The 15,147-nt window shown below is 38.7% G+C and overlaps 1 protein-coding gene across 1 annotated transcript; it reads right to left on the bottom strand.

Annotated features, from left to right (window-relative positions):
* Positions 1 to 2,378: 2,378 nt before the first annotated feature.
* LOC138085615 (olfactory receptor 7A17-like) lies at positions 2,379 to 3,410 on the bottom strand. The gene has a single exon (XM_068980085.1). The coding sequence runs from the start codon at positions 3,408 to 3,410 to the stop codon at positions 2,379 to 2,381; it is 1,032 nt and encodes a 343-aa protein (XP_068836186.1).
* Positions 3,411 to 15,147: the final 11,737 nt, after the last annotated feature.

The following is a 15,147-nucleotide window of genomic DNA, read 5'->3' as shown; positions in this document are numbered from 1 at the left end:
TTAAAGTCATGAAAGAAAATAACCTACAGCCCAGATTACTGTACCCAGCAAGGATCTCATTCAAATACGAAGGAGAAATCAAAAGCTTTCCAGACAAGCAAAAGCTGAGAGAATTCAGCACCACCAAACCAGCTCTCCAACAAATGCTAAAGGATATTCTCTAGACAGGAAACACAAAAAGGGTGTATAAACCCGAACCCAAAACAATAAAGTAAATAGTAATGGGATCATACTTATCAATAATTACCTTAAACGTAAATGGGTTGAATGCCCCAACCAAAAGGCAAAGACTGGCCGAATGGATACAAAAACAAGACCCCTCTATATGCTGCTTACAAGAAACCCACCTCAAAACAAGGGACACATACAGACTGAAGGTGAAGGGCTGGAAAAAGATATTCCACGCAAATAGAGACCAAAAGAAAGCAGGAGTGGCAATACTCATATCCGATAAAATAGACTCTAAAACAAAGGCTGTGAAAAGAGATAAAGAAGGCCACTACATATTGATCAAAGGATCAATCCAAGAAGATGATATAACAATTATAAATATATATGCACCCAATATAGGAGCACCGCAATATGTAAGACAAATGCTAACAAGTATGAAACGGGAAATTAACAATAACACAATAATAGTGGGAAACTTTAATACCCCACTCACACCTATGGATAGAGCAACTAAACAGAAAATTAACAAAGAAACGCAAACTTTAAATGATACAATAGACCAGTTAGACCTAATTGATATCTATAGGGCATTTCACCCCAAAACAATGAATTTCACCTTTTTCTCAAGTGCTCATGGAACTTTCTCCAGGATAGATCACATCCTGGGCCATAAATCTAACCTTGATAAATTTAAAAAAATTGAAATCATTCCAAGCATCTTTTCTGACCATAATGCATTAAGATTAGGTCTCAATTACAGGAGAAAAACTATTAAAAATTCCAACATATGGAGGCTGAACAACACACTTCTGAAAATTCTTAAAAATATGGGAATACCAGACCTCTTTACTAGCCTCCTGAGAAACCTGTATGCATGTCAAGAAGCAACAGAACTGGACATGGAACAATGGATTGGTTCCAAATTGGGGAAGGAGTACATAAAGGCTGTATATTGTCACCCTGCTTATTTAACTTATATGCAATAGAGAACCCATAATTGTAAGCAGCACAGAAATTTTTTAACCAAAAAAAGAACAACACAGGGAGCTCAACTTGATGCTGTGTGACAACCTAGAGGAGTAGTATGTTGTGGGAGGGAGGTTCAAGATGGATACTCCAGTATTCTTGTCTGGAAAATCCCATGGACAGAGAAGCCTGGCAGGCTACAGTCCATGGGATTGCAAAAGAGGCAAACATGACTTAGCGACTAAACAACAACAGCAACAACACGTGGTAGATACTGGGGACACAGGCTGAATAATTGTATGACACCAAAAGACCAGTTATAAAACTCAGTGGCATGAATAAAATCGATATTATCAGGAAGAACAGTTAAACTGGTGATACATGAAAATAAAGAGCCAAATAAAAACAAATACAAATAAATACAGAGCCAAAATAAAAACATTGGTTTCAGACTTTGCTCTGCAGTTGAATTCTATAAGTTACTTTAGCTGCCAAAGGCAGTTATTCCTCATGAGTAGAGAAGAATTTTTTTAAAATACTTGAGAAGATGAATGTTGCTTAAGACAAAGGCCTTAAGAAATCCAGTTTTTCCTACCAAATAAATGGAAGTTTCCGAATATTTCTCACCCATGTTTGGGAAAATTTTAGGGAAAGTAGAAAAATAGAAAAAAAAAAAAAAAAAACAAGGGAAAATTGTCCATGCATCAGCTATTAAGAAAGCTTAATCGAGTTACTTAAATTATATGCTGGATTTTTTACTTTATTTTGTTTTTATTTTTATTATTTTTACTTTACAATATTGTATTGGTTTTGCCATACATCAACATGAATCCACCACGGGTGTACACATGCTCCCAATCCTGAACCCCCCTCAACCTCCCTCCCCATACCATCCCTCTAGGTCATCCCAGTGCACCAGCCCCAAGCATCCTGTATCCTGCATTGAACCTAGACTGGCGATTCATTTCTTATATGATATTATACATGTTTCAATGCCATTCTCCCAAATCATCCCACCCTCTCCCTCTCCCACAGAGTCCAAAAGACTGTTCTATACATCTGTGTCTCTTTTGCTGTCTCGCAAACAGGGTTATCATTACCATCTTTCTAAATTCCATATATATATGCTGAATTTAAATCAAAGAGTGCAAAAACCAGGCAATACATAAAAAGAACAAGTGCTCTTTCCACAATCTGATCAAGAAGCACAATTTCTGACTCTAATGCTTTGAGCACAGCCATTACCAGGACTTCCTCAGCCCCAGGACAAATGGCCCTTTCATAGCTGCCACCCCAAAAAATCTTCTCAGAGCCCTCTTTATGTCTTTATTTCTCAGACTGTAGATGAATGGGTTCAGCATGGGTGTGACCACAATGTATATCACCGAGGCTATTGCACTTGAATGTGAGCTGTGGGTAGCAGTAGAGCTAAGATACAATCCTAAACCTGTACAATAAAATAAGGAAGCAACAGAGAGGTGAGATGCACAGGTGGAAAATGCTTTATACTTCCCCTCAGCTGATGAGATTCTACATATGGAGGAAACTATCCTAGAGTATGAGTAACATATACCAGCCAGGGGGACGGCACCAAAGAGCCCAACTGCAAAATACATCACAGCGTTATTAAGAACGGCGTCAGAACAAGCAAGTCGGAGTACTTCTTTCAAGTCACAGAAAAAGTGGGGGATTTCCAAGACTGTACAGAAATACAGTCTCAGTACCAGTAAGCTTTGTACTAAGGAATTCAGGGCACTCATCATCCAGGATAGGAGCACCATCTGTCCACAGAGAATAGGGCTCATGATGACTGTGTAGTGCAGGGGGTCACAGACGGCTATGAAGCGGTCATAGGACATGACAGTTAGAATTAAGTTCTCCAGCTCTACAAACAGTATGTAAAAATGCATCTGGGTGATGCAGCCTTCATAGGAAATGTCTTTGCTCTGTGTCTGGATGTTCCACAGCATCTTTGGGATGGTGGTGGAGATGAAACAGATGTCTACAAAGGACAGGTTGGAGAGGAAGAAGTACATGGGAGTGTGGAGGTGGGAGTCTGAGATGGTGGCAAAAATGATGAGCAGATTCCCAAACACAGTGATCAGGAACATGGAGAGGAAAAGTCCAAATATGAGAGGCTGCAGTTCTAGTTCCTCTGATAATCCTAGAAGAATAAATTGTGCCATTCCTGTATCATTTCCTTGTACCACGTGGTGGTGATCACTACTAGGGAAGAAAAATATAGCATGATTAATTTCTACATGTGTGCACATTAACATAATAAGATGCTATGAATTACAATATTAAATCATCTTTAAGTAATCTACAGTGTTATCTGTGATTAGAAATTCCTAACACTCAACCTTTTCCCCAAGAGGTCATGATTATACAGTTTTAAAGCAAATGTCTTTCATATATTCTAGAAATTCATGTTGAGTATCAGCCATCTTCTAGGGGAAATGTGTGAGATGCTGAGAACAAAACTTCCAAAAATGCAATGATGAAGAAAGAATATGAGTTAGCAAATGAAAAATTTGTATATGTGTCATCTCATGTGGTGACAGATGATATGGGGGAAAAAGGCAGGTATAAATTACCATGCATGGATATGTTATATTTTAATGAGTTCAGGAAGATATGCAAAAATAAAAAATAAAAAAGCAGAGACATTTGAACAGAGACCCGAAGCAAGACAAAGCAGAGACATCAGTTTACCTGGGGGAACAGTGTGCCCTATTGGGAAAAGAGTCTGCAACATACCTGAGGGTAGGGCTTGTTTCAAATATTCAAGACTTTAAAAGCAGCAAAAGTGTCAAGGGGAACAAACAAGAGTGAGTGTGAGTAGAAATAGTATCAGAGAATGCTAAGGTACAAGGTTTTCCTGGCTACAGCTGAACCTTCAAGACACAAGAAGTCCTTCATCCACATGTTGTTACTTTCACATTTTTACATTTGTTTCGATTCCTGTGAGTTAAAATGAATGGACTCCTTTATTTGCATCTTCTGGTTGACATTGTGTCTATGTTTTAAGGGTAACATTTTGGAGTGGATAATTTAAGAATCACTTTCCAGAGAACTGCTCCTTCCCCACAACACACACACACAATACACACTTATACACATCATGTCTTACTGGGCTTGTTACTCTCTGGCTTGTCTCACTTTTGGCTACAATAATTATGAAAGCAGTGATAAAAGAAAGTCATCAACACTATGTTATTTTTCCCTAAGCAAATGTAGAAATAGTACCCAAGTTCTAGATAGTAAGCTTCCCATGGACTGTATTCCATTTAAATGTGACTTCTTTGTCCCCTGTACTGGGCTTCCCCTGTGGTTCAGCAGTAAATAATCCCCCTGAAGCCCAGGAGATGCAAGAGACACAGGTTTAACCCCTGGATTGGGAAGATCCCCTTGAGGAGAGCATGGCAACCCACTCCAATATTTTTGCCTGGAGAATCCCGTGGACTGAGGAGCCTGGTGGGCTACAATCCATGGACTTGCAAAGCACTGGACATGACTGAAGCAATTGAGCAAGCATGCATGCATTAAAAAAAAAAGTAATTTAAAAACTGAGAGAATGAAAAGTCCTGTGGATGAAAATAAGGCCTACCTGTGGGTCACATTCCTTGGTGGTTGCATTGTCCTAGGATCCAGGCCTTGAAATATGTATACCTCAGTTATGCAGACATTTCATCCTCTATGACAAGTCTGATGGCATCAGGGATTTACACCATGGTCTCCCCTACAAACCTGTATTGAATACTTTCATTTTCAAAGCAAAATCTAATAAACTCAGCTGGTCTCTAAGAGACCACGGAAAAGAGAAAGATTCCTTGATTCTGGTAGCTTTCCAATGACAGTTATATTGCCTTGATGCTCAAAATACCTCATAAAATATTCTAGAGCTATTTATCAAAGCAGGAAGGAGTAATCATTTTAGGACAACAGGAGCATTCCAGTAGAAAGTAAGCAAAGGGAATAAGGCTTCCTTGGTGGCTCAGATGGTAAAGAATCTGCCTGAAGTGCAGGAGATTTGATTAGGTTTGATCTTTGGATCATGAAGATTCCCTGGAGTAGGAAGTGGCAACCCACTCCAGTATTCTTACTTGGAGAAAGCCATGAATAGAGGAGCCTGGTGGTCTACAGTCCATAGGGTCACAAAGAGTTGGACACAACTGAGCAACTAACACTTCCAAGGGAATAAACCCACAACTGACAACAGAAAATAGACAATACACAATTATAGATGAGGATTGTAAAAGATAAATGCTCTAGGCTGGTGCACTGGAATGACCCAGAGGGATGGGGTGGGGAAGGAGGTGGGAGGAGGGTTCAGGATGGGGAACACATATACACCCATGGCAGATTCATGTCAATGTATGGCAAAACCAATACAATATTGTAAAGAAAATAAATAAATAAAACTGAAAAACTTTAAAAATAAAAAAAAAGGTAAATGGTAACAGGCTTTTGTAAATGATCTTGAATACAAAGCTTTTTATTCAGAAAACTGACTTTTGAAACTCAGTGTTATCACATATTAGTCATTTGAATGTAGTGGATCTGCAGACCCATTCTAAACATTAATGACCTAATTCAAATAGTGGGGATAGTGGTATCTATCCTCCTAAGTTGGAAGGCAAATTTAGTCAATATATGTAAAAGTTTAGCATAGTTCCTTTCTCATACTAAATTAGCAGGTATCACAGAGATGTGAATTTGCTTGTTTTTTTCTTTCTACCTTCCAAATGCCTCCCTTGCTTCCCTACCTCTTGGTATTTAAGAATTTTAAAGTAAGACTCCTTTTCATACCCCTCTTTTCATTCTAAGCACAATATTTTCCTGTGAATATCTAACATGAGGAAAGATACTGTGAAATGTTTGTCTCAAAAACACTGTTGCAAGGCAGTTTTTACTTCCATAGGTATGGGTTGTTCTAATAAAAGTGGAAGGTATTCAAATACTTCCCAAATTTAAAAGTCTTTTTGCAAATGTAGATATTTCATTTCACATGCCTCCAAACCCACTTTTCTTACTCTCCTTAAATGTATAACTCCTCTAATATGCTCTGATTGTACTGGAACCACTTTATGCTCCTCATTGCTTCCTCATTCTCATCCAGTTGGATTTCCATTCCCATCACTTAATTGTCAACACTGATTCTTGTGCTGCTGAGTTCATCAGACACTTCTCCAAAAATTTTAACATATAAAAAAAATGAATTATAAGTTAATTAGTCAACCTAATGAACAACAGTGGCTAATATCTCAGCCCTGGTGTGGGCCGATTAGGCTCTCAAGTGACCTCAGAAAAAAGTTTTCTGCTTGTATTCTCTCTCAAACTTCCTTGAAGTACCTATAGAACTCACACACTCACCTGGATGGGGACGACAGGAGGAAAGTCCCTGTGTCGATATCCATGTTTCTCCGTGGATGGTTGATGATAAAGGCTGAAGCTCTGTTCCCAGGCAGGTCAGAAGGAAAGAGGGAAGCATTGGTCCTTATTCAGATGTAGGACTCCAAAACCAATAACCATGCCCTGTGCAGCTCAAGGTTATACAGATCGAGGAATGCAACCAAGGAGGTTTTACAGCTCTCCATATCTGTTCATTAGGCACTGTTTCCATTGTTACTCCCACATCTGAGCACAACACTTCCCTTGGGACACTGGTCTAGATAGGAAAATTTTCCGGGTAAGTCTCTTTTCCCAGAAGGCTAATTAGAAGTCAGATGAATCTAGTTTTTATTACCTTCTTCCCATGAACTTGCCTGCCTTCCAGAGGTCTAACCTCCTTGCACTTTATCCTTGTGTATGCTAAGTTGCTTCAGTTGTGCCCAATTCTTTGCAACTCTATGGATAGTAACTTGCCAGGGGCCTCTGTCCATGGTATTCTACATGCAAGAATACTGAAATGGGTTGCTATGCCCTCCTCCAAGGGATCATCCCAACTCACAGATCAAACCCACATCTCATGACTCCTGCCTTGGAAAGTGGGTTCTTTTCCATTAGCACAACCAGGAAAGCCCATATCAACTATACTTCAATTGAAAAAACTTAAAGAAGCAAAGAATGGTATTGACCTAATGATGTGACATAGATTATTAATAAAATTGGCAAAAGAGTAGACATGCACTTCAGTTCAGTCACTCAGTCGTGTCTGACTCTTTGCAACCCCATGGACTGCAGCAATCCAGGTTTCCCTGTCCATCACAAGCTTCCAGAGCTTGCTCAAACTCAAATCCATCGAGCCAGTGATGCCATCCAACCATCTCATACTCTGTCGTCCCCTTCTCCTCCTGCCTTCAATCTTTCCCAGCATCAGAGTCTTCTCTAAGGAGTCAGTTCTTTGCATCTGGTGGCTGTAGTATTGGAGCTTCAGCATCAGTCCTTCCAATGAATATCTAAGACTGATTTTCTTTAGGATGGACTGGTTTTATCTCCTTGCAGTCCAAGGGACTCTCAAGAGTCTACACCAACACCACAGTTAAAAAGCATCAATTCTTCAGTGCTCAGCCTTCTTCATAGTCCCACTCTCACATCCATACATGACTACTGTAAAAACTATGGCTTTGATTAGATGGACCTTTGTTGGCAAAGTAATGTCTCTGCTTTTTAATATGTTGTATAGATTGGTCATAGCTTTTCTTCCAAGGAGCAAGCGTCTTTTTATTTCATGGCTGCAGTCACCATCTGCAGTGATTTTGGAGCCCCCAAAAATAAAGTCTTTCACTGTTCCAACTGTTTCTCCATTTATTTGCCATGAAGTGACGGGACCGGATGCCATGATCTTAGTTTTTTGAATGTTGAGTTTTAAACCAGTTTTTTCACTCTCCTCTTTCACCTTCATCAAGAAGCTGTTTAGTTCCTCTTCACTTTCTGCCATAAGGGTGGTGTTCTGCATATCTGAGGTTATTGATATTTCTCCCAGCAATCTTGATTCCAGCTTGTGCTTCATCCAGCCTGGCATTTTGCATAATGTACTCTGAATATAAGTTAAATAAGCAGAGTGACAATACACAGCCTTGACGTACTTCTTTCCCAATTTGGAACCACTCTGTTCTTCCGTGTCCAGTTCTAACCGTTGCTTCTTGACCTGCATACAGATTTCTCAGGAGACAAGTCAGGTGGTCTGTGGTCTGGCATTCCCATCTCTTGAAGAATTTTACACTGTTTGTTGTGATTGACACAGTCAAAGGCTTTGGGGTAATCAATAAAGCAGAAGTAGATGTTTTCTGGAACTCTCTTGCTTTTTCAATGATCCAATGAATGATGGCAATTTGATCTCTTTTTCCTCTGCTTTTTTAAAATCCATCTTGAACTTCTGGAAGTTCATGGTTCATATACTATTGAAGCCTGGCTTCAAGAATTTTTATTATTACTTTGCTAGAGCGTGAGATGAGTGAAAATTCTTTGGCACTGCCCTTTTTTGGGATTGGAAAACTGATCTTTTCCAGTCCTATGGCCACTGATGAGTTTTAACTGAATATAATACTCAATGTTCCTAGAAACAGTGGTACATAGTAGATGTTCAATTATTTGTTGAATTAATCAAGAATCAGGTACAGTAGAGATGTACATTAGGCTTTCCAGCTGGCTCAGTCAGTAAAGAATCCACCTGCAATACAGAAGACCCAGATTCAATTCCTGGGTCAGGAAGATCCCTTGGAGAGGGAATGGCTATCCACTCCAATATTCTTGTTTGGAGAATTCCATAGACAGAAGAGCCTGATGGATTACAGTCCCTGGAATCCTGAAAAGTAAGATACGACTAAGCAACTAACACTTTCACTTTTCATAGTGATTTCAAGATAACTGAATGCAACAATATTGAATAAAAATCTACAATTAACTTATATAAGGACATAAAATATTACCAATTTAATGATACCAACATGAGCTACTATTTCAACCTAGATTCCCAAAGACTTAAAAATAAAATAACTTAAAGGATTTTAAAATGTGAGAATAAAGGAGTACTCAAGTTACAATTTGTTCTCATGTTAATATATTTGGATTCAAATAAACATATGAAAGATGAAGGTGATATTTTTCAAATGGCAAAGAAGAATGCTTTCCAGGTGCTCACCAAAAGTGATACAACTTTTAGAAATATGTTTAATAAAGAAAGGCTGATAGAGCAATGACGAGTAACAGATTTCCATGTATATAAAAGTATAAAAGGTTATTTATTCACACTATGCAAGAGAACATTCACTCTTGTTTTAGTTTATAACAAGGATTTGCAAGTGACAAGTATTAAAGTGACAGTTCAATTATTGCAGTAAAAAAAAAAAAAAGCCAAAAAGTAGAAAAGCAATGGAAAGAACACCATATGACTAAGTGATATGGAACTAAAGAGCCTCTTGATGAAAGTGAAAGAGGAGAGTGAAAAAGCTGGCTTAAAACTCAACATTCAAAAAATGGCATCCAGTCTCATCACTTCATTGCAAATAGATGAGGAAACAACGGAAACAGTGACGAACTTTATTTTCTTGGACTCCAAAATCACTGCAGATGGTGACTGCAGCCATGAAAATGAAAGACGCTTGCCCCTTGGAAGAAAAGCTATGACCAACCTAGACAGCATGTTAAAAAGCAGAGACATTGCTTTGTTGACAACAGTCCACATAGTCAAAGCTATGGTTTTTCCAGTAGTCAGGTATGAATGTGAGAGTTGAATTATAAAAAAGGCTGAGCACTGAAGAATTGATGCTTTTGAACTGTAGTGTTGGAGTAGACTCTTGAGAGTCCCTTGGACTGCAAGGATATCAAATCAGTCAATCCTAAAGGAAATCAGTCCTGAATATTCATTGGAAGGACTGATGTTGAAGATGAAATTCCAATACTTTGGCCAGCTGATGCAAGGAACTGAGTCCTTAGAAAAGACCCTGATGCTCGGAAAGATTGAAGACAGGAGGAGAAGGGGATGACAGAAGATGAGGTGGTTGGATTGCATCACCAACTCAATGGACATGAGTTTGAGCAAGCTCCTGGAGCTGATGATCGACAGGGAAGCCTGGGTTGCTGCAGCCCATGGGGTCACGAAGAGTTGGACATGACTGAATGACTTAGCTGAACTGAGTAATAAAAGGAACAACATATGACTGAGTATATGTTATCAAACATTCTAATATATCTACATACATAAAATAATTAAATTGCATGCAATAATTTTGTGAACAAATGAAACATCAAATTTTTGTTGAAAAGTATGATCAAACATAGGAATCCAACCAATCCAACCAGAGCATACAAAACAAAAGACTCTCACAGACAATATTTTTAATCAAGAAATTAAATGACTAAAAAATGGAAATATATACACAGCATCATTGGTAAGAAAATAATTGCAACTGTTATAATTAATAATTAAAGCTCTTTAGTGTGCCCATTTTCACATAAAACATTTTATGCAAATATAGAAAAGATACTGAGATATATATATTCCAAGTAATGCTGCAGTAGGCATGTATTTGCATAAATACCTTGGTCAGGATTTATTTTTGCAATCCTTATTGTAAAATTCAGACTTAAATAGAAGAATGTAGGGAAAACTACTAAACCATTCAGGTACAATCTAAATCAAATCCCTTAAGATTACACAGTGGAAGTGATAAATAGATTCAAAGGATTAGATCTGATAGAGTGCCTGAAGAACTATGGATGGAGTTTCATAACACTGTTCACCAGGAGGTGATCAAAACCATCCCCAAAAGACTGTTTGATGCATGATACTGTATGCTTGGGGCTGGTGCACTGAGACAACCCAGAGAGATGGTACAGGGAGGGAGGAGGGAGGGGGGTTCAGGATGAGGAACACTTGTATACCTGTGGCGGATTCATGTTGATGTATGGCAAAACCAATACAATATTGTAAAGTAATTAACTTCCAATTAAAATAAATAAATTTAAAAAAACCATCCCCAAGAAAAGGAAATGTAAGAAGTCAAAATGATTGTCTGAAGATGCCTTACAAATAGATGAAAAATGAAGAGACGCAAAAGGCAAAAGAGAAAAGGAAAGATATATCCAACTGAATGCAGATTTCCAAAGTATAGGAAGGAGAGATAAGAAAGCCTTCCTCAATGATCAATGCAAAGAAATAGAGGACAACAATAGAATGGGAAAAACTAGTGATCTCTTCAAGAAAAGTAGAGATACTGAGGGAATATTTCAGGCAAAGATGGGCTCAATAAAGGACAGAAATGGTATGGACCTAACAGAAGCAGAAGATATTAAGACAGGGTGGCAAGAATACATAGAAAAATTATACAAAAAAAGATCTTAATGACCCAGATGACCACAATGGTTGATCACTTACCTAGAGTGAAGTCAAGTGGGCCTTAGGAAGCATCACTATGAACAAAACTAGTGGAGGTGATGGAATTCTAGCTGAGCTATTTCAAATCCTAAAAGATGATGCTGTGAAAGTGCGTCACTCCATATGTCAGGAAATTTGGCCATAGTGGCCACAGGACTGGTACAGATCAGTTTTCATTCCAATCCCAAAGAAGGGCAATGCCAAAGAATGTTTAAACTACCACACAATTTCACTCATTCCACATGTGAGCAAGATCATGCTAAAAATCCTCCAAGATAGGCTTCAACAGTACATGAACTGAGAACTTCCAGATGGACAAGCTGGCTTTAGAAAAGGCAGAGGAACCAGAAATCAGATTGCCAACATCCATTGGATCATAGAAAAAACAAGACAATTCCAGAAAAACATCTGCTTCTGCTTCATTGACTACACTAAAGCCGTTGACTGTGTGGATCACAACAAACTGTGGAAAATTCTTCAAGAGATGGGAATACCAGACCACCTTACCTGCCTCCTGAGAAATCTGTATGAGGGTCAAGAAGCAACAGTTAAAACTGGACTGGTTCCAAATTGGGAAATGAATCCATCAAAGGCTGTATATGGTCACCCTGCTTATTTAACTTACATTCAGAGTACATCATGTGAAATGCTGAGCTGAATAAATCACAAGCTGGACTCAAGACTGCCAGAAGAAATATCAATAGCCTCAGATAGGCATATGACACCATTCTTATGCTAGAAAGTGAAGAGGAACTAAAGAACCTCTTGATGAAGGTGAAAGAGGAGAAAGAAAAAGCTGGCTACAACTCAGCATTCAAAAAACTAAGATCAAGGCATTCGGTCTCATAACTTCATGGCAAATAAATGGAGAAACAATGGAAACAGTGACAGACTTTATTTTCTTCAGGGAATAAAGGCTATGACAAACATATACAGTGTATTAACAAGCAGAGACATTACTTTGCTGATAAAGGTCCACACAGTCAAAGCTATGGTTTTCCTGGTAGAGAGTTGGACCGTAAAGAAGGCTGAGCATGGAAGAATAGATGCTTTTAAACTGTGGTGTTGGAGAAGACTCTTGAGAATCCCTTGGACTGCAAGGATATCAAACCAGTCAATCCTAAAGGAAATCAATCCTGAATATTCATTGGAAGGACTGACTGATAATGAAGCTGAAGCTTCATTACTTTGGTCACCTGATGTGAAGTCTGACTCATTAGAAAAGACCCTGATGCTGGGAAAGATTGAAGACAGGAGGAGAAGGGGACAACAGAAGATGAGATGGCTGGATGGCATCACTGACTCAATGGACATGAGTTTGAGCAAGCTCTAGGAGATGGTGAAGGACAGGGAAGCCTGGGTTGCTGCAGTCCACGGGGTCTCAAAGAGCCAGACACAACTGTGGGATTGAACAACTTGGTCAAGATCTTTCTAATTAATATGAAAACCAAGCACTTGGCTTAGCTAGTGAACAAGAGTAACAACATACCATAACCTACCTTAGAACATTGTAGTGATTGCAAAAATTTTTATTTATGATGTAGTCATAAATAAATGTAGTCCTCATACTATATTTATGATGTAGTCCTCTTATGCACTTCATTCCCCATTTTGTCAATGATACTCAGAAGTGTTTAATGTTATGCTCAATAAAAGTGAAAGTGAAGTCGTTCAGTCATGCCTTGATCTTTGGGACCCCATGGACTGTAGCCTACCAGGCTCCTCTGTCCATGGGAGTTTCCAGGCAAGAGTACTGGAGTGGGTTGCCATTTCCTTCTCCAGGGGATCTTCCCAATCCAGGGATTGAATCCAGGTCTCTGGCATTGTAGGCAGACACTTTACCATCTGAGTCACCAGGGAAGTGCTCAATATTTTAAACTAAATAAGAGATGGAGTCTTGATTGGAATCTCTCAGGAGGCTCCCAGTTTTCAAACACTGGAGCAGTGATTCTCAACCAAGAGTGATTTTGCAATTAAAGATATTTGGCAATATTTGAAAGGGTCCTACTGAGCTCTTCGGACATACAGGACATCATCCAATGCAAGTAATCATACTTCCCAAGTATCAACACTGAGAAGGTGATGAAACCTATTCTAGACCAGCACTTCTCTAAATCCACTGCTTCTACACATTACCAAGGATTGTATTTCAAATGTAAATTATTATTTTTTTTATTTTTTTTAACTTTTTTTTTAACTTTACAATACTGTATTGGTTTTGCCATACATTGACATGAATCCACCACAGGTGTACATGAGTTCCTAATCCTAAACCCCACTCCCACCTCTCTCCCCATATCATCTCTCTGGGTCATCCCAGTGCACCAGCCCCAAGCATCCTGTATCCTATATCCAACCTAGACTGGCGATTCGTTTCTTACATGATAGAACACATGTTTCAATGCCATTCTCCCAAATCATCCCACCCTCTCCCTCTCCCACAGAGTCCAAAAGTCTGTTCTATACATCTGTGTCTCTTTAACTGTCTCACATGCAGGGTTATCAATACCATTTTTCTAAATTCCATATATATGTGTTAATTTACTGTATTGGTGTTTTTCTTTCTGGCTTACTTCACTCCATATAATCTGTTCCAATTTCACCCACCTCATTAGAACGGATTCAAATGTATTGTTTTTAATGGCTGAGTAATACTCCACTGTGTATATGTACCACAGATTTCTTATCCATTCATCTGCTGATGGACATCTAGGTTGTTTCCATGTCCTGGCTATTATAAACAGTGCTGCGATAAACATTGGGGTACATGTGTCTCTTTCAATTCTGGTTTCCTTGGTGTGTATGCCCAGCAGTGAGATTGCTGGATCATAAGGCAGTTCAATTTCCAGTTTTTTAAGGAATTGCCACACTGTTCTCCATAGTGGCTGTGCTAGTTTGCATTCCCACCAACAGTGTAAGAGAGTTCCCTTTTCTCCACACCCTCTCCAGCATTTATTGCTTGTAGACTTTTGGATCGCAGCCATTCTGACTGGTGTGCAATGGTATCTCATGTAAATTATTATTCAGCAGGTCAGATCAGGGACCCAGGGCCCTGGGTTTCTAACAAGATTCTAAGTGTTATTTGATAGTATAGGTCCTGGCCTGTGGATGACAATTTGACTAGCAAGAAAGTGGTTCTGTGTTAGATTCAGGTGTAAGTAATTTTAGGCCTTCACCCAGAATCCTCCAATCTTTCTTAATTTTGAAAGAAAAGATTTTTGATCACCTGTTATGTAGTGATATATTTCATGTTTGATTTTTTATAAAAGTATTAAGTGACATCAAATAGTTTCTATTAAAATAATATTTTGCAGTAATCACAATAAGATCCTCCAAAAGATGTCTACAGAAAAATCTCAAGAACTTTGGAATAGCCTAGTTTACATAACGAGTTTAATTACAATAAGCAGAGGAAATAAGGTTGCTGATCATTCATCTTGATATAAGAATATTAGCACAGATATCCAGGTCAGACTTATACAATTATGATGATTTTTCTAACCATGCAAGAGAGGGGAAGAATTGGAATTAGAGAGAGAGTTAAAATGCCATATACCTGGATTTGAATATGGAGGAGGGACTGTGAACTATGGAATGGTGGTGGCCACTAGAAGTAAAACAGGAAATGGAATGCAACCTGTTCTGGGGTATCCTTAAGGATCACAATCTTGTGGATATCTAAATTTTTG

Source organism: Capricornis sumatraensis, chromosome 9 (genome assembly GCF_032405125.1).
Source record: "Capricornis sumatraensis isolate serow.1 chromosome 9, serow.2, whole genome shotgun sequence".
Lineage (NCBI taxonomy): Eukaryota > Metazoa > Chordata > Mammalia > Artiodactyla > Bovidae > Capricornis > Capricornis sumatraensis.
Note: the sequence above shows the minus strand (reverse complement) of the source record. Positions and strands in the feature narration are given on the sequence as shown.